This window comes from Trichosurus vulpecula, chromosome 8 (genome assembly GCF_011100635.1).
Source record: "Trichosurus vulpecula isolate mTriVul1 chromosome 8, mTriVul1.pri, whole genome shotgun sequence".
In the NCBI taxonomy this organism is placed as follows: Eukaryota; Metazoa; Chordata; class Mammalia; order Diprotodontia; family Phalangeridae; genus Trichosurus; species Trichosurus vulpecula.
The window spans coordinates 142,375,711-142,399,378 of NC_050580.1; the positions used below are offsets into that span (position 1 = coordinate 142,375,711).

Genomic DNA, 23,668 nt, shown 5'->3' on the forward strand with positions numbered 1-23,668 from the left:
ACCGCTCCATAACTTCACTGATTGGTCCTGCTGCACCAGTCTCTTTCTCTCACTAGCTACTCCACTGCCCTATATTTTCTGGCTGGTATTTTGATCCATCTCACTGCCATTTGGCTCTCCTACGACAGATGCTCATGCCTTCTGCTCCTGGGCACCTATTGCCTATGGCTCCCATATTCACATCAGCGTGTCTCTTTGCTGATGTTGTAGCTTCCCACTGTTTGCAATCTTTCCCAGGAGATAATGCTAGCTCCTGAGCACATAGACGCTGGAGAGATTAAAATGGAAATACGATCCGTGTTATAGCTCTTCAGAATGAAATCATCGGGACCAAAATGTCCTAGAGTTATTTGAAACTCTCTGCTCTTTCTTTTGGATCTAGTAGTCCCATCCAAGAACAAAAGGCCTCTTCTGGTGCTTGTGGGAGCTAGCTGTCTTCTCCTTGCCTTGACATTAATACAAGTCTCCATTTTCCCAGACTGAATGAAGTAGGATGTATTTTCCCACATGCCCACCTCCCAGGTGGGATGTTTTCTTCTTCCTCAGCATCTCTCACTGAGTCTTGGGGTTTGGAGGTTTGCTTCTTCCCCTCTGCACATGTCTCAATATTCCCCGTCTACCTCTGGAGAAAGGCCTCAGAAAGCAATAGAAAAAAAAAACTGGATAGATCATGGAGGAGGGGTAGATGGGAGGGGCAGAACCCATGTGTTTCCCCAGCAGGCACCTGTGCCACGGGAGCGGGGAGGAGGATGGGGGGAGAGGAGGGAGAACCACTCCTAACTGCACATCAAATGGGGATAATACCCTGTAATGTGGATGGCTGTGGCAACCATAAAGTGAGATAATAGATGGTAGAGTGCTTTGAAAAGTTAAAAGCACTGTTCAGTTCAATCCAATTCAACCAACATTATTAAGTGCCTCTTATATGTAGCATCATTCTACAGCTGGGGATACAAAGATAGATATGATCCAAGCCCTGCTCACAAGGGAACTACAACTTAATGGGAGGGAGGGCACGGACGCAAGTAGCTATAATCCAAGGGAGAGTGGGATGAAGTGAAAGGAGAAGTCCAGGGAAACAGCTGTGAGAATTCAAGGAGGGAAAGACTGCTTTTTAGTGAAGAAGAGATGGGAGCTGAGGATATCAGAGAAGACTTCGTGGCATCCGAATGGAATTGATGCCCATGGAAGAGGAGAACTTCCCCAGAAATGGGGGTGGGTGGGGTGAGGAGGGCATTTCTGGCATGTGGAGTAATAAGCTCAATGGTGCAGATAGAGAGAGCGGGCAGGGTGAAAATGAGACAGAGAGTGGTCAGTTTGCCTGAGAACATAGGGTCAGTGACGAGAAAAAGCATGAGACAAGGATGGACGAGTAGGTGGGAGGCAGATTGTGAAGAGGGTATTGAATGCCAGTGTTAAGAATTTAGATTTATTTGGTAGGCAATGAGGAGCCACTATAGATTTTTGAGGGTATGAGTAACATGATCAGATCAAAGAATTAGGTAGTGAGAAGGATAAATAAAAGAAGGAATACACAGGAGGTAGGAAGCCGACTTAGAAGAGTATTGTAATCATTTAGATGATGGAATAATAATAACTCATTTCCTTAACACTATAAGGTTCAAAAATGTTTTCTTCATAGCAAACCTGTGAGGTTGTATATTATCATCATTTTACAGTTAAAGAAACCAAGTCACAGAGAGGTTAAGTTGTTTGCCTGTGGCTATCTAGTACATCAGAGTCAGGATTTGAAACCCAGGTTTTCCTGACTCTAACTCCACTATCCCACACTATGTGTACTACTAAGGAAATTTCAGTGGGAGTGGAGAGGAAGGGCTGGATGCCAGAGATATTGTGGAGTTACAAGTAGTAAGACTTGGCAGCTAATTGTAAGTGTGGGGTAAGGGGCAGGAAGAGCCAAAGATGACTCCAAAGTAACAAGCCAAGAAAACTGCAAGGATGGTGGTGCCATTAGCAGAGAGGTTACAGGGAGGGGCCTATTTAGGTGGGAAGATGGTAAGTTTAGTTTTAGACATGTTAAATTTGAAGTGCCAGCCAGAGAGACATTTAGGTGGAGATATCTAAGAAGGTAGTAGGAAATACAAACAGAAACCAGCTCCCCTCACACGTTTGCAAGATTTGATTTACACAGTTTTTCAGGAACACATCCGTTGCTTAAAGAGCCCATTTAAAGACCTACAAAGTTCCCTTTTGGTTGTTTCTCTAGCTCCTAAGTCTAGACACTGGGCTACTTCCTATTTCCTGCTAATAAATGCCAATGACACTGAATCCAATAAATGCCAGGAGGTAGCCTAGATGGGTGGGTTTATTATACCTCTGTGTATTTCTCACACATAGCCAATTAGATGATTGGAGAGTAAATCATTTTACAGTGAATTAAAAAGCTTTGTTGATGTCAAGAACATGCCATACAAAAGGTTAAAAAAAAAGGGGGGTGGAGGGTTTCTTACACAGTGTAATTATAACTCCAGATGGATGTTGTTTAAATTCTTTGCTGAATATTTCTCTTCCATAACCTTTTAAAGTGTGACCTTTTCCAAATGGCAATGTTCTTTAGACCGTTTATCAGTGAACATTTTAAAATGAAGCCTGTTAAAGTCTAACCTAAGGATGATTCTTTTAAAAACTTGGTTGCCCTACAGTGGGACCATTCCTTATTTCTTATCTACCTCTCTAACCCACCCCCTGCAACGTTATTTCTGGTTCTCATTTCTCCTCTGACTCTTAATTAGGAGTACTGAAAAAGGGGCTAATTGGAGCATGAGCAGTACATGTGGCAGGCTTTGCTATGACTGTGCAATGAGTTGGAAAGATAGCCAGACATTGATGAAGATGAAAAAACTGATAGACTTCTGGGACAATTTGGGTAGGATTCTAACTGACACCAGCACAGTTGTTTGCTAGCATACGTAATAGGCATTAAGAAATGTAAAAGACAAATGTGTCAGCTACTGAGCTTTCCCTCACCTATAGATATCCAAAATAAAAATGTTGAGTAGTGTAAAAAACATAGATGTGACTAGAAGTCAGGAGACTCGTATTTTTGACTGATACCTATCATGGACTAGCTGTGTGTCAAGAAATATTTGTTAAGGAACTACTATGTGCCAGGTACAAAGGCAAAACACACACACAGAGAAACACACCAGCCCCTGCCCTCAAGAATCTGACAGTCTTAGGGGGAGGAACACCATGTAAATGACTCTTCTTGACCTAAACACTTCGGAGATTATGTCAGAGGGGCAGGCTGCATTAGCATTAAAGGAGATTTTGAGAATCCTCTTGTATGAAGTGGGATTAAAATGAGATGAAGGAAACCAGGAGAAGGAGAAGAGGAGGCAGACAATTCCAGGCATGAGGACACAGCCACTGGAAATGCAGTCAGGAGGTGTAGTATTTTGGCCAAGGAGGAACAGTGTCCCTGGATCCCAGAGTATGCAGAGGAGAGTGTAGTACAAGAAAATTGTAGTATCATTGCATCTTTCTGGGTTCTTTTGGGTGACCAAGTCTTTCCATTTTCAAAGCTTGATATTCACTATTACAATTCACAGCTTTAAATTTTCATCTCCCTAAAAGCCAGATCATCAAATTATAGCATCACAAGACTTTAAAGGTCTTGGAATTCCAAGAATTCCCTTTCCAGCATACTGGATAAGAGACACCTTTTCATTTGCTCTAATTTTTAGTAATGTTTTTCTTTTTCCATCAAGACTAAATTAGACTATTTGCAACTTCTACTCACTACTCCTCCCATATTTCTACCCCGCTAAGGGCCAGAAAGAACAACTCATCCCTCCCCTGTGTCATAGGCTCTTCAAATATTTGAAGGCAGCCATCCAGTCTGCCCTAAATCTTCTACACCTCCCTCTGTTTAAAGCTGATTCTCATATGCCTGGAAGGGACCTTAGAGATCATCCAATCCAGCCTTCTCTTTTTCAAGAAGGAAACTGAAGCCCTTTTTAGAGGAGGAAACTAAAAACCAGGGAGTGGTAGAGTCCTGACTAGAACCAAGTTCTCCTAATTCACTTTAGAATAACGGTTCTCAACCTGGTGGGGGTGGGGTCTGTGGATAGATTTCATGGCCTCAAGAACTTAGATGGGAAAATTGTTTTGGATAATTATTTCAATATAATTGGTTTCCTTTGTAGTCCTATGTATTTTATTTTATCCATTTAATAACATTATTCTGAGAAGAGACTTGGCCAGACTGCCCAAAAGGTCCATGACACAAAAAAAGGTTAGGAAAAACTGCATTACAGGCATCTTTGTCCTATGTTACTCCTTCTCATGCTAGGTGTGAATAGGGAAGAAGGAAGAGAATAAACAATTATAAAGCACCTACTGTGTGCCAGGCACTGTGCTAATATTTTACAAATAGTCTCATTTAATCCCCATTATGTAGGAATATTCTTATTATTCTCATTTTACAGTTTAGGAAACTGAGGCAAACAGAGGTCAAGTGACTTGCCCAGGGTCACACAGATAGTATGTGTCTGAGACCAGATTTGAATTCAAGGTCTTCCTGAGTCCAGGGCCAGTGCTCCAACCGCTGCAACAGGTAGCTAGCTGCCTAGGCAGGTAAAGTTAAATGTAAATTATAAGTTATAAAGCCAGACACTTTGAGGGAGGGGAAGAGGTCAGGGCATTAACTTGTCAAGTTAAATAGAGTAGATTAGAGTGCTCTTGAAGAGTAATGCTATCTCCTTTTGGCTGTATTCGCAGTTGGCCCACAAGCACTGGCAAAGTATACTGCCTATATGGTGTCATTAAAAAGGTGTTTACTGAGAGGCCTGTCTCCCCCAAACTATTTCCTTCACTGGTCTGCCAACAGCTCTGAAATTCCCAGCATTAATGTTAGCATTAGCATTAGCATTAGCTAGTCGCTGGGCCTTAAGTGTTCCACAACTGGGAGCAGACATTATCTGGGGGGAAGGGGCAAAGTGGAAGGTTGCCAAGGACAACCATGGCCCACTTCACAGCCCAGAGCTGGTTTCGACTCTAGTATATACAAGCGATAGCTTATTCATTTGGGAGTACTTGGTTCATTGGGGGTTGGAATTGCTTCTGGATTGCTGTGATGAATGGAAGATTCAAACGACGAGCTAAAAACTTAAGTGTTTCTCCTTAGGTGGCCATGGGAATGTGAATTTCAAATTTGCCCAAGATGTTCTATCAGAGTGGACTTACACCACAAAGAAAATATGAGAAATGATGGTGGTCTGTGAGCCTCGAATGGTCTTCTCAGGGCCTGGGTGGCCTCAGCCTATCCTTCTTCCCCTTACCATCTATGTCTCTTTTTATCCAGAAAAACCACATTTGCATTTTGCCAAGTGTTAATGTAGCATTTCCTTTGGACTTTCTAGCTTAGGGTCTGTCAGAAGACATGCCTTAGTTGAGAAGGTTGTCTAATCTTCCTGCTAACTCCAGAGAAAGCCTCATCAGGAAATAACTGACTTGCACATAGATGTCTTTTTGTTTTGGTGAGTTTGAAAGGTAACTTTTTTTTTTTAACCAATGAATTTGAAGTGATTTTACTTATTACGTCAAGTAATATTAGAAGTGCTAATGAAGCCTTGGCTAGGATTATGAAATGAGCATTTTTTTCATTTCTTAAATCATTTGGCTCTGCTACCCAATACAGTAATAAAACTTTTAAGTGCATGTGTATATACAGACATATGTACACATTATTTGTTTATTTAATCTATGACTCCAAGGCATAACTTTTTCCTTTTTTATATACACATGTTTATATGTGTATTTATAAATTTAATAATATTTTATTTTCCCCAATCACATATTAAAACAATTTTTAAAACATTTTTAAAAAAAGTTTTGAGTTCCAAATTCTAGTCCTTCCACCCCTCCCTCCCCTTCTCACCTCTGAGAGAGTTAGCAATCCATGATAGATTATACATATGCAATCATGTAAAACATTTCCATATTATTCATTTTGTACAAGAAGACTCAAACAACAAAAAACATGAAAAATAGTATGCTTCAGTCTCTATTCAGACAACATCAGTTCTTTCTCTGGAGGTGGATAGCATGTTTCATCATGAGTCCTTTGGGATTGTCTTAGATCATTGTATTGCTGAGAATATCTAAGTCATTCACAGTTCTTCATCATATAATACTGCTAATTACTGTGTATAATGCTCTCCTGGTCCTGCTCACTTCACTTTGCATCAGTTCATGTAAGTCTTTCCAGGTTTTTGTGAAATCCTAATGTTTGTCATTTCTTATAGCACAATAATATTCCATCACAATCAAATACCACAGCTTGTTTAGCCATTCCCTAATTGATGGGCATCCCCTCAATTTCTAATTCTTAGCCACCCCAAAAAGGGATGCTATAAATATTTTTGTACAAATAGGTCCTTTTCCCTTTTTTGGGAATCTCTTTGGGATACAGACCTAGCAGTGAACAACTTACATTCCACTTAACTTGGTCCCCATATTTTGGAGTCCTGTCTCTTGACTTGTACCAACTATGGGGAAGAAAGGAAGAAAAGAAAGAAGGAACCACCCCCCCCATATGTGCACATATATATCGGAAAGAAGGAAGGAAACTTTAATTAAGCACCAACTATGTGCCAGGGACTTTGCTAAGTGCTTTACAAATATCATTTCATTGGATCCTTATAACAACTCCAGAAAATAAGGTTTTCTGGTATCACCATTACCACTGTGTATTACTATTATTATAGTAGATAGGTGTGGATAGGAGACTTTTTTAGCAAAGGTGCAGGGGCAGAAGAACACAACCTGGATTTCAAGTGATCATCTTTGTGCCATAAATGAGCTTTGGAGCTTCTATCTATATCTGAGTTGGTAAGGAGGGGACATTTAGGCTAGGTTCGCGCTGCATTCAGTGCTGGTATACTATTGTCAAACTAGAGTTTCCTAGTGCGGTGAGTGGTAGAATATGGAAGCAGATGGTCAGGTTGGACTCTTGAAAGTCTAACAGCAGCTTGGCAGGGGTGATCTGGTATTTGCTTCCCATTTCCTTCTGTATTTGTTTTGCGTGTCCCTACACAAATCCATGGGAAGACAATCAAGCCCATCTCTATCCTTGTATCATGTCTATTGTGTCTTTAATCTGTGATCAGGCCCTTTGCTACTCTCAAACCAGGAAATATAGTGGACTGAAGGGAAAACTCAGGTGGGCATTCAGCCTAAGAGCAGCAGATTCAGCCTAGGAACTGCATATTTGATTCTTTGCAATGAAGCCAAACCCCTTCTCATCTAGAAAGAGTGGTGGGTAGTTTATGTGACAAAACACCTATGCACATCTGTATACACATACATAATTGTAATGGTACCTATGGCTAAAGTTTAACAATGGACTAATGTTTGGCACTTGCCTGAGGGACCTGTATATGTTCATTGCTCAATAAAAACCAGAAACAGAGTAAGTTTCCATTTCAAGAGAAATCTTAATACATTCACTCTGTGGGGCATGTGCATGTGTGTGTGTATGTAAATGTATGTGTATATCTGCATGTGTTTGCATATATACATATATAAATATATTTGCACACACACACATATGTATATATGGAGAGAGAGAGAGATGTACGCAGATTCACATCCAAGCAAATATATACATGTATACACATCTCATGGGCTTCTTTTCTGGTGTTTTGGTTTGAACATTAGGCAGCTTCTCAAGGCTTAATATGGGGCTGTCATTTATTATTAATCAGCATATACACACACATACCCTTATGCAGAAGAACCTTGCTATAAATATGTATTATTGAGTGGAATTCTGCTAAGGAATCAGACTCCATCTCAGAGACTTGAGTTATGGAGGTATTAAAGGAACCTCACTTTTAGGCAATATTACCTCTAACACAGTCCCCTGGGCTAGGCAACCTTGCAGTGTGGCTCTAGTGTGTACATGCTGTGCCTCTTTTTCATTAAAAGAAGCAAATTGCAAAGTGTCATTCTAAGAAATTAGCTATTTCCATGATAAAATACAATGCCTTCCAATGACATGTTATATTTTTCCCTCTGAACTGAACCTTTTCAGCCTTGTGGTCATTCATCCCATCATTAAGCTGTCCCCTGAGAGACCAGCATATAAATAGAACCTCTCTGGAGAGTAAGTCTTGAGGCTGTGAGCTGAAAAGATGTCCAAACCCAGTAATCACAAATCAAAGCAAGATAGTGATAGATGAAAGCCTATTAATTTGAATCACTAGGGTGAGGTTTCTGTAACAGTTTCTGAAACCATGGAGAGTGATTCTGTTTGTCTCGGAGAGTTTCTTGCCTAACTTTCTCCTTTAATAGACAGAAATGCGTTGATCTATTCAACAAAAGCAACATACATCTATTAAACACCTAGAATGTGACCAACATTGTGCTAGATACTAATCATACAAAGCTGAAAAAGAACACTGTCTCTGCCTTCAAGGAACTTATGGTCTAGTAGGAGGTGACCACATAATTGGTGATATGGTAGTAATTAATGTCAATACTTAACAGCTTATTGGGGCAGCTAAAATTCAGACTCAGACACTTATTAGCTGTGTGATCCTGGGCAAGTCACTTAATCCTCTTTGCCTCAGTTTCCTCATCTGTAAAATGAGCTGGAGAAGGAAATGGCAAACCATTCCAGTATCCTTGCCAGAAAACCCCGAATGGGGTCACAAAGAGTCAGACATGATTGCAATGATTAAGCAACAACATAAAACCTTATTAAATAGATTTTATTTCCAGATAGCTTCAATATTGGATTTCAATTCTCTTTTAAATAACCTGCCTTTATTTTGGAAGCCAGTTAGTTTTTCATCACTCTTCATGTATAGATAATGATAAATCCCAAATTCCCAAGGATGTGAACCCAGTGGTCAAGCACAGCTTGAATCAAATTCACCATGATTGCCGAGCACCTTGAAGATCCTGGGGCTGAAGCAAGGCTGGTCAGCACAGCTGACACTACTGCTTCCTGCCTCCCACCTCTGACATATATTGGCTGTGTGACCCTCTAAGACTACCTTGCAGAGAAAGTGAAGACCTGCAGTGGCAGAGATTTTCTCATCTGGGAGGTCCCTATATTAGTGTAATCACAGATCTGGTGCCCGTCTATCCCTAAATATACTTAATCAGCTCACTTGGAGTCTCTTCCAATTTGGGGTCACCACCAGTCCCTAATTCTGCCACAGGCTTCTTATTTCCTTGTCTTATCCAATTCCTTCTCCACTCCCCCATTCTCGCTGCCCTTGGTGCTTCCACTAATTTGCTCAGTTCCTTCCTTATAGGGATTTGCCATCAAAGGAAACAAAACCACAGAGAAATATAAAATATTTAAAGACCTAATGCAAGTCACCATGGAGATGATCACTTTAATCTGTGGCTAATTCATTATATCCATATTCTCCCTTGACTAGGATCAAAGTTTAATCTATCCATTTAAAGGGAAAGATATTCCTTCTAGTCTAAATTTATTCTAGGCAGGACTCTTTTATTGGAGAACAAGGGAGAAAAGCTAGGACACATGCTGTTGAGCTAGCTCAAGGGAGAGAGAAACCATGAGACTTGAATTGCTTTTCTGGAAGTCCACCTCATCATCATCCAACTGCACTGTGTTTGTCCAGAATTTCATTATGCAGTATCTTCCTTTACCAAAAAATCCAGTCCAGGAACCAGAAATTACTTTTGCTTTGCTTCCTTCTAAAGAACTATATATCTGAAAGACAAAGACAGTAACGTAGGTGAGCCCTACAAGAGAGAACCCAATTGGAATCTGACTGCTTTTCCATATTCCATCTTGATTTTCTCTTTCTTTTGTCCCTTCATTAAGGAGTCCCCATTGGACCTGCCCTTCTGGACAGTGCCACATACTGACTGCTTCCTTCTTGTCAAGATTTATCTGCCTAGGGTGACACATTAAGCCATCATCAGTGAAGAGTATTTGTTTATCTAGAAAGGCATCGCAAGAACAGAACATGGATAGTCTATTTTGATTGGTGGGAGTGTGAAGGAAGTGGAAGAGGGGCTTCTGAGGGAGTACTGGGACAGTCCAGGGGCACAGCATAAATCAGAAGACTTTCATCGAGCATCTCTAATATACCCAGTTCTGGGCTAGGCACTTGGCAGGCAAAAAAGGGAGAGAAGGAAAAATATAATACATAATTTCTGCTCTTAAGAGACTTTCATAAGGAGACAAAACATATGCAGCAGTAAGAGATGAAAACAACATAAGCAACAGCTAAGTTGTTGTTCAATCATTTTGGTTGTATCTGACTCTCTGTGACCCCATTTGGGGTTTTCTTGGCAAAAATACTGGAGTGGTTTCCCATTTCCTTCTCCAGCTCATTTTACAGATGAGAAAACTGAGGCCAACAAGGTTAAGTGATTTGCCCAGAGTCACATTGCTGTTAAGGTTTTCTTGTCAAAGACAGTGTAGTGGTTTCCTATTTCCTTCTCCAGCTCATTTTACAGATGAGGACAACTGAGGCAAACAAGGTTAAGTAACTTGCCCAGGGTCACATAACTAGTAAGTATCCAAGGTCTGATTTGAACTCAGGTCTTCCTGACTCCAGAGCTAGTGCTCTATCCATTACACCACCTAGCTGCCCAACAGCTAAGTAGTATGATACTAAAAGTGCAATGTGAGTTCAAAAAAGGGAAGAAAGAGATTATTTGCCTTGCTATAGTTGGGGAAATTACAGGTGTGGTAGAATCTGACCCAAGTCTTGAATGACATAGAAGATTTAAAAAGGATGACTTGAGGGCAGCAAGCAATGGATTGATATCATCATTTTTATCATACTGCTTGTATTTTACGAAGCACTTACTTCCTAAAAATCCTGGGAGAGATATTACCCCATCTTATGGATTCCCCCATTTTAGAGATGAAACAAAGTGACCTTTGGGGAAGCCAAGTGAATGAACCAACGTAACCCCACAACACGTGGCTGAGCTGTGACCCAAGCTCAGGTGTCCTGGTTCTAAGTCCTGTGGTCCTTCTGTTAGACCAAACCTACCTAGTTGTTCGATTCCCCTAGAACTGATCCAGCATCACAGACGTGGAGTAGGATGGGACCTTAGAGGCCATTCAGTCCAACTCTCTCATTTTACGGGTGAGCGAAATGAGACCCAGAGAGTTGCTTGTTGACTGGTCTCCTAGGTAAGGAGCAGGGCTGGAGCTAAATCTAACCTGAGTCTCTCACTCCAGATCTACTGCTTTTCCTGCTGTAACTTGCTGCTCCCCTCAGGCCACTTGTGGAGGGAAAATGAACGCTCAGGGTTTGCTGCCCCTGTGGGCCAGTGTATTGTTATGTTCAACCCTGGGGAACTTGACTAGATAAAAATGTCTATTGTTGGCCTGATGCACTGTGGTTTACAGCCTTCTTGGGAGGGGCTCATTCTTCATGTTCTCTGCATATTACTGCCAACAGGACAGCATGGGGGCCTGATGCATACCCAAAGTATAGTTCTAGAGCTTGTATCTGATAGAACACTTAGAAACAGAAAATAGAGCCAAATTTACTGTAAGCTCCAACAAAAAATATCTGCCTGATATAAATTTCATCCTTAATTTAACAATTAGAACTTCTTTCCTTTGACTTAAGATGGACAAATGCTTTTTCCAGGTTAAAATGCAAATCCCTCTAGGAGAGGGTCATACTTTAAACCTGATCAGTCATTTATACTTGAGTATAAATGACTTTGAGAGAGTTCTCTCTCCCTCTCCTCCACTCCCCTCCTTTCTTCTCCCTCTTCCCCTCTCTCCCTCCCTCTCTCTCTCTCTCTCTCTCTCTCTGTCTCTCTCTCTCTCTCTCTCTCTCTCTCTCTCTCTCTCTCTCTCTCTTTCTCATTTTAGGAGAAGGGAAGAGAGTGTGAGAATTTGAAAACTCAGGGGGAAGAGAGTTGGAACAGTGAAGAAAAAAGAGCTAGCAACACTGAAGACAAATTTGACTCCCTTCACAATTTTATTGCTGGCCACCTATTCTGTAAATAGAACTGGCTTTACTCCCAGTAGAAAGATGTCCCAGCTACATACCCAGTATTTGGCTTTGGATGCAGCCAGACACAGCTTGGGAGGGCAGCTTGGTCATGTTGCCAAATGCCCCAAGCTTTTTGAGGAAGGCATGGCCAAGCAGGTCATTTTGTCCCTGGTTTCTATTTCTGCTATTGCTGTGATCTTCAGGGTTAGAACCCAGAACCCTATTCCCCTTTCTCCCCTTCTTCTCTCTCCACATCAAAGGCACAGGTGGCTGCCTTGAAAACCAGGCTTCTAAAAAGCCTGGGAGGCCTCAAAGCTTTTTTTGCTATGTTCACATTTTCAAAGGGGACATCCCAGGATCTCGAACTTTGTTTAAAGTATGATTAGCCCACGTTGCTGAGTGCCAAAAGTGTCCCAGGCAGAACAAAATATACAATGTGGGTTGCATTTTTTAAATGCTTAAACAATCTTTTCCTTTTTTGGAATGTTATAAACATTCTTCCTTACTCTCATTCCTCACCCACCCACCCACCTCCAAAGACATTACAATCTTAAGGAGTGACCTTTGCCTCTTGCAGTAAAACTGTCTCTGAGTAAGTCTGATGTTCTGGATCTCCTTCAGCCTCAGAATTTTGTCAGGTAGCCATGGAAGTGCTGACCTAACCTAATGCTTCTCAAGTTTCAGCCACTGGCTGCTGCCGTCCAAAAACATTTTGTTTTGACCCCAATCCTAAATGCTGCCTTCATTTAAAGCTCCCAACCCTCTGATTCAAGCCCAGGAAGATAGAGCAGAGGAAATTCATAGTAGTGTTGAAAGCAGCTTTGGAAGGGACACCCTGTCCCTCACACTGCTAACTCTTAAGCAAGCAAAAAAAAAAAAAAACCAAAAAACCATGCTGTGCTCTATGCTCTATGTTCCCTGATAAGATTAGGCAATCAGTTCATATAATCAGTTTCTCTCTCTCTCTTTCTCTCTCTCTCTCTCTCAATGCTTTACTGGCAGTAAGAGAGAACATTTATGTAACCTACCTGCACCCAGAAGCCACATCCCCTTGCAAAGAAGGAGCCAAGCCATTTCTTCACATGAGCTGCATGTAGCTTTAACAGGCCCACGCCTTCATTAACAGAAGACAAAGGTTTGTCCCTGGCATCAGGCCCACGTTCACCCTGACAGCAGGAGCTGCTGCCTGCCAAAGCAAAGTCCCGATGCTCCCGTCCAGAACACAGTGCTGCTTGGTGTTTAGGGAGGACGTGTACATGGCTCTATTTCTGGGAGCCTGTGTTCAGATTGAAAATTCAGGACTCACATGTTAGAAAGGAGCCATGTGGCATGATTGAAAGATCACATTCTTGGGAGGCCAGAGATCTGGAGTTGTAGTCCCTGCTCATAGGATCAAAGACTGATGGTTGAAATGGATCTCAGTTCTGCTGCTAACTGGCTAGCACCTGACCACAGACAAGTCCCTTGACCTCTGGGCCTCAGTCTTCTTATTTACCCTCTCTTGTAAAAATGCTCATTAGAACACAAGCTTTTCTGGAGTTGAGGTTGTTGCATTCTTTGTATTTGTATCTCCACTGCCTGACAGATTATCTAGAACACAGTAGGTACTTAATAAATGCTTGTTGATCGGTCTAATAAATGTGAAAACAAGAGAAACCTTGGTTCTGACTTGGTTTGCACAAGCCCAGATCCCAGATTATCATCTAGAGTGTCCACCACAGATAATCAACAAAAATGATAAACTTCAAAGCTTCCTTCTCTGCAGGAACTACATTGAGACTAACTTGGATCAGAAGGATTTTACAAAATACATAGTGCAAGAAGAGGTGGACTTTACAAGTGTGATAGACATGATGAATATGGAGGCAGGAGAGAGGAAAACAGGACAATTCAAAATAATAGTTTTAAGGTTCACAAAGGGTTACCCAAATATCATCTCATTGGATCCTCACAACAGCCTTGAGGACTAGGTGCTGTTATTAGCCTCACTTTACAGATAAGGCAGATAGAGGTTAAGTGACTTGCCCAGGGTCACACAGCTAGCAAGAGTCTGAGGCTGGATTGGAACTCAGGTCCATCATGAGGACAGGAGGCTGTATTCGCTGTGGCATCTAGCTGCCTATTTAATATTCTAATTGGTAGAATATTAGAGCTGAAATGAGCCTTAGGGGTTATCTAATCCAACTTCTTCCTTTTACAGATAGGGAAACTGAGACCCAGAAAGGTTCAGTGTCTTGCCCATAATCAGAAGAGCTGGGGCTAGGACTCAGATTGCTTGTTCAGTATTCTTTCCACTCGCTGCCTCCCATGTTCTGCACATTTGCTGAAGCTTTTTTTGGTCCTTCTAGATCAGGTGCTCTTCACCTGGGGTCCACCAGCCTGTTTGCAGCCCATGGATGGATTTCAGAGGGTTTGGGAATTTGCATGAAGGAAAAATTAATATTTTTATTTTTGCTAACCTTTAACTGAAATTTAGTATTTGCATCAATTATGAATTTTTTTTGGAGGGGGAGGGCAGGGCAATTGGGGTTAAGTGACTTGCCCAAGATCACAACACACAGCTAGTAAGTGTGTCAAGTGTCTGAGGTTGGATTTGAACTCAGGTCCTCCTGACTCCAGGGCTGGTGCTCTACTCACTGCGCCACCTAGCTGCCCCAACTGTGAATTTTTTTTAAACCTTATTCTGAGAAGGGTCCATGGGCTTCACCAGACTTCCAAAGGGGTCCAGGACACAAGAAAGGTTAAGAACCTTTGCTCTAGGTACAAGACTCTACCACCTTTCCCCCCTTCCCCCCCCATTTATTGACATCACAACAGATTGTGGGTGCTGCATCCTGGTGAAATCTTAGCCACAGCTAAGCAGGTGAGCTTTCATATATCTTTTCGCCCTTCAGAAGGCCTGGTTAACACGTGGAGATAAAACCTGGGACTGGTTAACAAGCTTGCTTCATTAAGTGGAGAGAGGGTCCATTAAATGCAGGATGGTAGCCAGCCTCTGCCAACTGTACTTGGCTGGATTTTAGCTGTCATAATACACTCTCCTGAAAACTCGCCAGGCTGATCAAGTGTTCAGAGGCCTTGCTAAGCCTCCCCTTCTAGAGGGGGCTAATGCAAAAGCTTCTCTGCACTTCCCAGCTCCCGTGATTGTTAGAAGCCTCACCTCCGGGGTACAGCTAACTAAAGAGTACTCTGTTTTGCCTGGTAGAGTGCTTGGTGAGTAGGGTGGACTGTGTGCTGTAGTGAAGGGGCACCCAGAACTCCTCTTATTTTGCATCTCTTCTCCACCAAACCACCATTATTTGAGATTCATTCCTTGGAGTTCCAAGAACAAGCTCCAGGGACCTCCTTTTACATTCCAGTCCCCCTGGGGAGAGTTCCAAACTCCACTGTTATCAGTCACTGACACTGCAGTGTGGTTTAGAGGTACTGGGAACTTCCCAAGGGAAAAATGACATAAGGGCCTTGAGGAAATGAGAGCTTTGCCAAAAGTATAATTCCTGTGATTCATCTCCCTCCCCTTTAGAATCCCTTACTTTCTTCAAGGCTCAGCTCAAGCATCACATTCTGGGTCTTTCCTGTTCCTCCCTAGCGCCTTCCCTCCCTACCGTTAAAGGCACATGTTGTCTCCCTTGGCTAGACTGTAAGCCTCTTGAGGGCAGAGATTGTTCTACACCTAACACAGAGCCTGGTCCTTAATAAGTATGCATTTTATGATTAGGGGAACCTAGGGAGGGTAAGCCTGGGTAAGGTATTCTAGCTGGAACGGAAGGGAGTACTAGGGAAACAAGCAGGCATCAGGGAAGGGCAAAAAAATACAAAAAAAGGGAACTTGGGGAGGGGTGTTAGAGACGAACTTTTATTAATAGCATTACATATTTTCATTTAATGAAAGGTACAGGTACTTTACATACATATTTTATTAATAGCATTTCTGCAGCACTTTACACATTTGATTAAACTTGATCTTCATAAGAGCCCTGTGAGGTAGGTTTTAAATATTATCCCCATTAAGAGAGATGGAGTGATTTATCACCCAGGGTCACACAGTTGGTGTCGGCAGCAGGATTTAAACTCGGGTCTTTCTGACGCCAGGACCATTGTTTTATCTCCTCGCCATTCTGGTGAGGGGCTGACCTCTCCTAGAAGCCATCGTTCGCCTCAATGCCCTTTGGGAAGGGTGAAAGCCACGTGGTTCACTCATGGTGTTATCTTCTCTTTCCTCTAGGCGAGAGACCCTTTGCCTGCAGCTGGCAGGACTGCAGTAAGAAATTTGCCCGGTCCGATGAGCTCGCCAGGCACTACCGCACCCACACGGGGGAGAAGAAATTCAGCTGCCCTATCTGCGAGAAGCGTTTCATGCGCAGTGACCACCTGACCAAACACGCCCGCCGCCACGCCAACTTCCATCCCAGCATGCTCCAGCGGCGAAGCGGGAGCAGCTCCAGGACAGGATCGGTCAGTGACTACAGCCGCTCCGACGCCAGCAGCCCCACCATCAGCCCCGCCAGCTCGCCCTGAATCTCGCTGGACTGGGCAGTCGCAAAACCTACCATGCACTCTGTGGAGTCTGACTTGTGTTGCACACGTCTACAACTCTCTTGCTTGTTGTTGCTGTTTAATTTTGGTTTGTTTTGTTTTGTTTTGGAAAAAAAATAGTTCAGTTATAGCTTGCAGTCTCGGCAAATACTTGTCGCCTCTTCCTGTGGGTGGCTGAACTAACCTTACCAATGGACGGATTGAATTCATTTCCTCTACCTAAATATTCCTTTTGTTTTATAGCCATATGCTTCTTGTTAACCTATATTTTTTTTAAAGAGAAAAACGTTTTTTAAAAGCCAACAACAAAACTTTTCTTCACCTCAGGTGTCAAAGCAGATTTGTAAAAAAAAAAAAGAAGAAAAAAAAAAAGAAAAAAAAGAAAGAAGTGAAAAAAAATATAAAAATAAAAAAACACAAATTGCACAATAGAAACAACATTGTGATTAAAATTCAACTATGTTGAACTGTCCCCGAACCCCCACCCCTTCCCCTTTCTCAGGGATGGATATTTATGTTACACAATAAGTACAGTGAAGACACACCCTTACTGCAGCCTTACTCTGTAAATAGATTTGCACTCAGAAGTTTTCTGTTAGATTCTTTCACACACTGGGGAAAAAGACAGACAATAATAATTATAATTGATAATAATAAAAGAAACAAGGACTGGAAGCTAGTGCTTGACTGGTCAGTTTCATAATGGAAATGTGTTCTTTGGGTTTATGTTAACAACACGCAGGACCAAACTCATGAGGTCTGGGAGCTATAGCCTGTTCAGGAAAGCTCTGCTCTGGTCTTGCTTCCGGCTCTCTGCACCCCTACCTCTCCCTCAGTCCCTCCCCAACTCCACTCATTTACCCCTACTCCCAACCACCTGCCCATCGCTTCTGAGTGCCGAGTCTGTAACCCTGGTTATTTCTTTAAGGTGGGATCCCACTTCCAACCACAGAAATGAAAAGCAAAATTCTCCCCATTCAAGGCCGAGGTTGAAGGCACTTAGGCCTTGCAGAGATCCCCCAAAGTGATGCCTTAAGCCTGATTGGCAAAGGGTAGAAAAGCCACAGCTATGCTAAGGCCCCCTGCTTCTGAGAGATGGCATCACCCTCCTCAAAAGGCAGCCGCTCCTTCAATAGTATTGTCCCTGGGGACCCTTTTCTCCCAAGTGGTCGAGCTCTAAGCATTCTCTCTCCACTGAATTAACAGGAAATGCTAAAGCCCTATCACTGAGACCAACTTTCCCCTTTTTTTGAAGTGCTGAGGAAGCAGAATGTGGAAGGAGTCCTCTGCTGGCCCCTCTTCCCCTGCCCCCACATGGAGTCTTACTAAGGTACTTACCTACTGCACCCATGGAAGCCACTGAGATACCGAACTTGCACAACACAGGAAGTTCCTCTACCCCCTTGCAACATAACTGTGGTGAATGGTAAAAGCAAAAGGAACCTTTTATTATAATAACATGTACTCTGACTGGAAAAATAAAACATACCTATTTTTTTAAGTGTCAAAAAGTGTTACTAGCTCATCCATGGTTTAAAAATCTCCACTGATTCTTAAAGCAACCTCATGGCTGCTACTAAGGCATCTTCTACGTAAGAAAAAGGGAATTGGAAGGGGTAAGTTTTAACTATTGGGGCATTTTCTCAGGTGCACGGTAGCTTGTGTGCTGTGTATATATATGTAGAATACACATATGTAAGCATGCACAATATGCTGCACAATTTGTATTCTATTGCAAGAGACTGGAACATTGTGACTTGGAGACATTTTTTCGTGGGTAAAGTGAACTGACCTAACAAAAATGCTGGCAGAACAAACTACAAACTCCACTCCCTCCTCCAACTTTTTCCACAAGGAACTGTGTAAAGCGTTACAGGGATTTTTCTCCCTTGTTCTAAGCTGCCACTCTGGGGGTGAGGGGTGGGGAGGAGGACCCATCCTTGTATCCCTAGGTCCTTTTCCCAGTCAGGGTTGGCCTCAATCAAAATTGAGCTTTGGTGACCAAACCTACATCCCTTTTCCTTGACTGTATTTCCTGTTCACCAATGCCCCTTCTTTCCCTCTTCCCAACTCCAGGACAAGTGATTCTTCAAATGTTACACCTAGCGTTGTAGAAACCCTCAACTTCTGTTATTTTTCAGAATACATTTCACTTTGCCTGGGAAGAAATGGCCATCAAGTTCAATGTAATGGCCAGAATTACCAACAAGTCCTTTTGGTTCATTTGGGTTAGTTCAGAGGGAGTTTCTTGAACTGGGGAGGGGGTGTCCTTTGGACCTCTGTTTTGCATTTTAATTTCATGTTACTGTAAGAATGGAAATGCCATAGTGTAGCATAGCAAAGGAATTACAACCAACCAACCATATAGATATGTGTGTACACACACATACACACAGAGTACCCTGATCTGCTGTTTGTCATCAAGTAAATGCCTCCACATTCCCAAGGAGTTTAAATTCCTCTCTCATTTTGCTGCTTTGCACTGTTCCAATTTGCCAGTTTCTAATTTTGTACTGTATGTTAACTGTGATAGGCTAATAATATGTTAGAGATTTCTAAGTAGTGTAATAGGTACTTGCATTTAACAGTTGCGTTGTTCATAATGTCTTGCACTGTTTTAGTTGTGTGGTGGGTGGCTACTTAAGCCCAGGTTGAAGCATAGCTGTTCAGTCTTTAAATACATACATATATACACACATATGTGTGTATATGTATAGATATATATACATATATGTGTGTATACACACACACTCACACACATATAGTTGCAACTGTCACCTGGCTTCATTTTTATTTAATTATTCTCATTCATTTTGGCTGGGCCTTTGGATTGAAAATGAGGGTCTAGTATGAGAAGGAATATAATGTGTTTATAGAATAGAGAAAGATAAGCTTGGGGAATTATGGTGTATTCTACCCAATTGGTTGTCTGAAAGGCTGTAGCCAGGTGTCCCTGAAGGGCAAATTTATCATGTTTTCCAAAGTTGTTGCCGTGCTTTTCATAGAAAGCTGATTATTGGATACATTTCAAATACCAGGAATTCACATTCCAGACTTATGGGTACTTACCCCAAAGTCTTTTGGTGTTGTGGTCACTGAAGTGGCCCCATGTGCAAACAGAGAGGGAGATGAATGCTTCAGAATTTTTTGGTTTTGTTTTTTCCGTGCCAAGTGCACATGCTTTTAAAGCCATACGCAGAGGGGCCCATAAGTGATTTTTCTGGCTATTATCATGTTGTGATAGCTAAGATGTGTTTTTAGATCCCACATCTGTGTAGATAGGGAAAAAATGATAAAGGGAACTCTTAGTATAATAAGCTTCTTTTATTAGTGGAATAAGGGCTGGGAGAGGGAGAGAAGGAAGATTTGCTATTCCCAAAGAAAGCACTTTGTTTCATTTTAATTTCAATGTAGGACCTTAATCTAGGGCCATTCTGTCCACTAGATGGAAGGGCAACATTGCCTTAATGTAGGATTCTACTGTATCATGGAAGCTTGAACAGAGTGAGGTGGTATTGGCCATTGCTGGGAAAGGAACCCAGCAGTGTCTTCATTGTCTTCATTCCTAAAGTGGTTTTGATTCCACTTGATGAAATGAAATGGGGGTAATGCCCTAGAAGTGAGCAATCAGGGCTATTGTTGATGTCTGAGACACAGTTATAGAACTACTGTTTGCTGGCAGGTTGCAGGGCCTAATTTCCATTGTCTCACCTTAATCCTTAGGGGATTTAAACTTTGTCTCTAACAAGATTTGGGCTGTGGGCAAATAGAATTCTCTCATCAGAGGGCCATTTCACTAGAAATAGAATTCCGAAGGCAGTTTGTGTGGCTTGTAGTGTGTCTTTAACAAAAAAGAATGCAATTAAAAAAAAGAAAGCCCTCAGGCCTCAGTTGAAAAAAACAGCAAAATCTTTGTTTATACAATGGTAAATTCTCCTGAAACAAACAGCCATGTTTTGCTTTGTTTTCTGGTCCAAAATATGTCTGCCAGACATCTGGGGCTCTTTCACTTGTTTTGAGTTTGGGGGCCACCTCAGGTGTCTTTGGGTCTGGGTATATGTAAAGTGGATGCCTCAAAATTCTAAAAAAAAAATGAGAAGAGATTTAAATTCCATCAAGGTGAGAAGGAATGAAGAATTTAAAGGGAGCTTGCCCCACAAGAATCTCAGCTGACCTTTCCTGGACCAAAGTGGTGCTGATCCATATCTAAATATTTTTTCCAACTAGGCCTCCAAAACTTTGAAATTCACCTCAAATCCCTAGACACACTCTATAGAAAAAATTGTCTTATCTTCTGGGGAAACTGTCTAATTCCTTGAATGCTTCTAATTCCTTGAATGCTTCCTGAATCCCAAGTAGCCATAAAGATGAAAATGTGGATCGACACAATCATCTTTATAAAGGGCTTTGAGATCGATCCTCTTTTTGAAAGGTGCTATGTAAATGCAAAGTATCAGATTACTCCAACATATAGTCTCTATTATGTTAATCTTAAGCTCCCAGAGTGGAGTGACTTCAGGCTTCCAAACAACATGGGGGACAAATACTGCATTTTGATATATTGCTCTCCCATGTGGGTCTTGACATTGGTCCAATACATCAGAAGGCAGAGTCTGATCCCCCCTCCAGTTCTTAGGGAAAATCTCTTGCCTGGTAAGCAGAGGCAGTGGGAACAGTTTGGTTTTATAGCTTTAAACATCCACTAACAAATGGTTTTTGCCACCGTTTCAATGAAACTAAGGCTTGAGTTTGAAGGTATGGGGTGGGACAGGGAATTAAGGATACAGTTCAAAATGGCTTTTACATGCTCTTTAGCCTGAGGCAAGAGGCAAGTATCAGAAGGCAAGTATCACAGTTGAATGCTATCCACTTAAACTCACTGTCTCCAACAACAGCAACAATTCATGCTAGCTATTATAGCAATGCTATTGTAAGGGTGGGTAATGCATTTTGTGACATCTCATTGCTGGAACTTTGAGAGCCAGTTACTGTTGTGTTAGAGCTATAAACTCACGCCTAACCAGTTTGGTTGATTTGTTTCCATGGAATCCAGGCAGTTGTCCCAAAGAGTCAAGATAAAAGGCCTTTATTTCTTGGTTACATTGCAACCAATGAGGAATAGTCGAAAAATGATAGAGATGACTTAGATCAGTGGTGTCAAACTCAAATACAAAAGAAGGGGGCCATTAAGCTGTACATAAAGATCTAGGGGGTGATGTGTTGACTTCAAAAATCACATATTAACATTATCTTTGTTTTATTGTATTTTTATTTATTTTGTTAAATATTTCCCAATTACATTTTAATCTGGTTCATCACTGGGCTGTATATTTGACACCTCTGACTTAGATCATCCTGTGTGTTTTGCTATCCAAAGACTTAAACCATACATATATATGTATATACATTGTGTATATATCACATGTACATATGTACATATATACATATATATTGATAGGAGTAGTTTTCCTGACACTGGGACTCACTGACACCGGATTTTAGTGACTTGTCCTAGAGACATTCTAGTGCATTTCTCACTTGGTTTCTGTTAAGAAATCTAACCTACTATATTGATGGGCAACATAACCTAATTGAGAGAGGTAGCTATTTATTTTGTGGAGTACAAACTGAGGTTTCCTAGATGATTTACTTTATTATTGTTTATATTCCATATTAGTATAAAAAGTTTTATTTGACATGAGATTTGAATCTTGGGTCCATTCAAGTTAGAAATGCCAGATTGCATAGGTTTCTTATTATCACCCTGAATTATCAGGCCATATTACTGACTGTCTTCTCCAATATGGATTTAAAATCTTTTAATTAAAACAAAAAACAAATAGACACTCTTCTCTACCCCTCATTGTAGAAAGTAGTCTGTATAGTGTGAATAGCTTTCTTGCTCTATCTGCCCCCTCCTGCCACTTCTTTCATTCCCATTTCATGTTGGAGGAGATGTTAATGTCAGGAAAAACAACAAACAGTGGTAAAAACTCTGCTTTCTGATTTGGAAATAAATTTACTAGATGAATTCTGAAGAACTCAAATCCTACCTATTAAAATTTGCCCCTTTCTGCTCAGAACTTGAGAGAATTATTAGCCAACTTGACCTTGAACTACATTTCAATCCCATATTACTCTATGAAAGAAAGTGAATGGGATCATTTTTCTAGGGCATGACACAGGCTAAGACTCTAGCTGGGGTTGGGATGGGAGTGAGGAACTGAAGTCTAAAAATTTACTTTTTTTGGTGCTTTTGAGAAGCTGGATTTTCCTTGCTTTCGGACACTGCCACCTTATGCAGTCAAAAAAATGTATTTATGCCCAAGGGTTTTGGTGGGAATGGGAACAAGGATCAGGGGGATTTTATTCATATGTGTGGCAGAGAAGAAAGAATTTTCTTCCCATTACCATCTCTGATTTTGTAAAATCAGTTGGCATTGAGGTTCCCAGCCTCAAGGAGTAGAGCATTCAGGAAAGGGTCTCTTAAACAACTTCTACTTGGTATGGGTTTGGGGGTGGAGAGTCACATCTTGATCTGTGAGTGTACAGACAGCCTTATTTATGTATATATCCACAGGGACTAGGAGACAAATCACCTCCAGATCCCTGCACACAGAAGTTCTGTCCTTTCCCTTTTGATGTGATCTTTGAGGGAACTATTTGCAGGTAGCCAAGGGCAAAATCCAAGGGTCCTAGACCATTTCCACAAAGCACACATTTTCTTTTTCTGTCTGAACTTAAAACAAACAAACAAACAAACAGCAACACACCAATGCTTCCAAAGGTCCCTCATCAACTTTCCAAATCACTACATTAAAGTATTACAGTTGTACAGTTCCATACTGGTCTACATGTGCTCTGCTGTAACTTTCTATGTATTTTGTATCACATAGATTATATATTGTAATGATGTCCTATGCAAAAAGAAAAATTAACAGAATTGTAAAATATATTGTCTTAACTTGTTATGCATGTTTAGTGATGTTTACATTTTGAAATAAAAATTTATAATGAATTATCATTTTATTGGTCAGATTTCCTTTTGGGGAAGAGTTGAATTAGTTTATGGGATATAAAATTAGCTGCTTTCTTAAATAAATAAATTTAACTTTTATGTAAGAAGAAGAAAATTATTTGGAAGTCTTGGG

General features: G+C 41.3%; 1 protein-coding gene and 1 pseudogene across 1 annotated transcript in view; one reads left to right on the plus strand and one right to left on the minus strand.

The window, feature by feature from the left end:
* KLF13 (Kruppel like factor 13) overlaps positions 1 to 23,535 on the plus strand; it is a 98,347-nt gene extending 74,812 nt beyond the window's left edge. The window contains exon 2 of the mRNA XM_036736906.1: positions 16,207 to 23,535. Coding sequence (XP_036592801.1) covers positions 16,207 to 16,499 — 293 coding nt within the window. The 3' untranslated portion in view covers positions 16,500 to 23,535. The remainder of the gene's footprint in view (positions 1 to 16,206) is intronic.
* Positions 8,739 to 8,908, minus strand: LOC118830038 (annotated as a pseudogene).
* Positions 23,536 to 23,668: the final 133 nt, after the last annotated feature.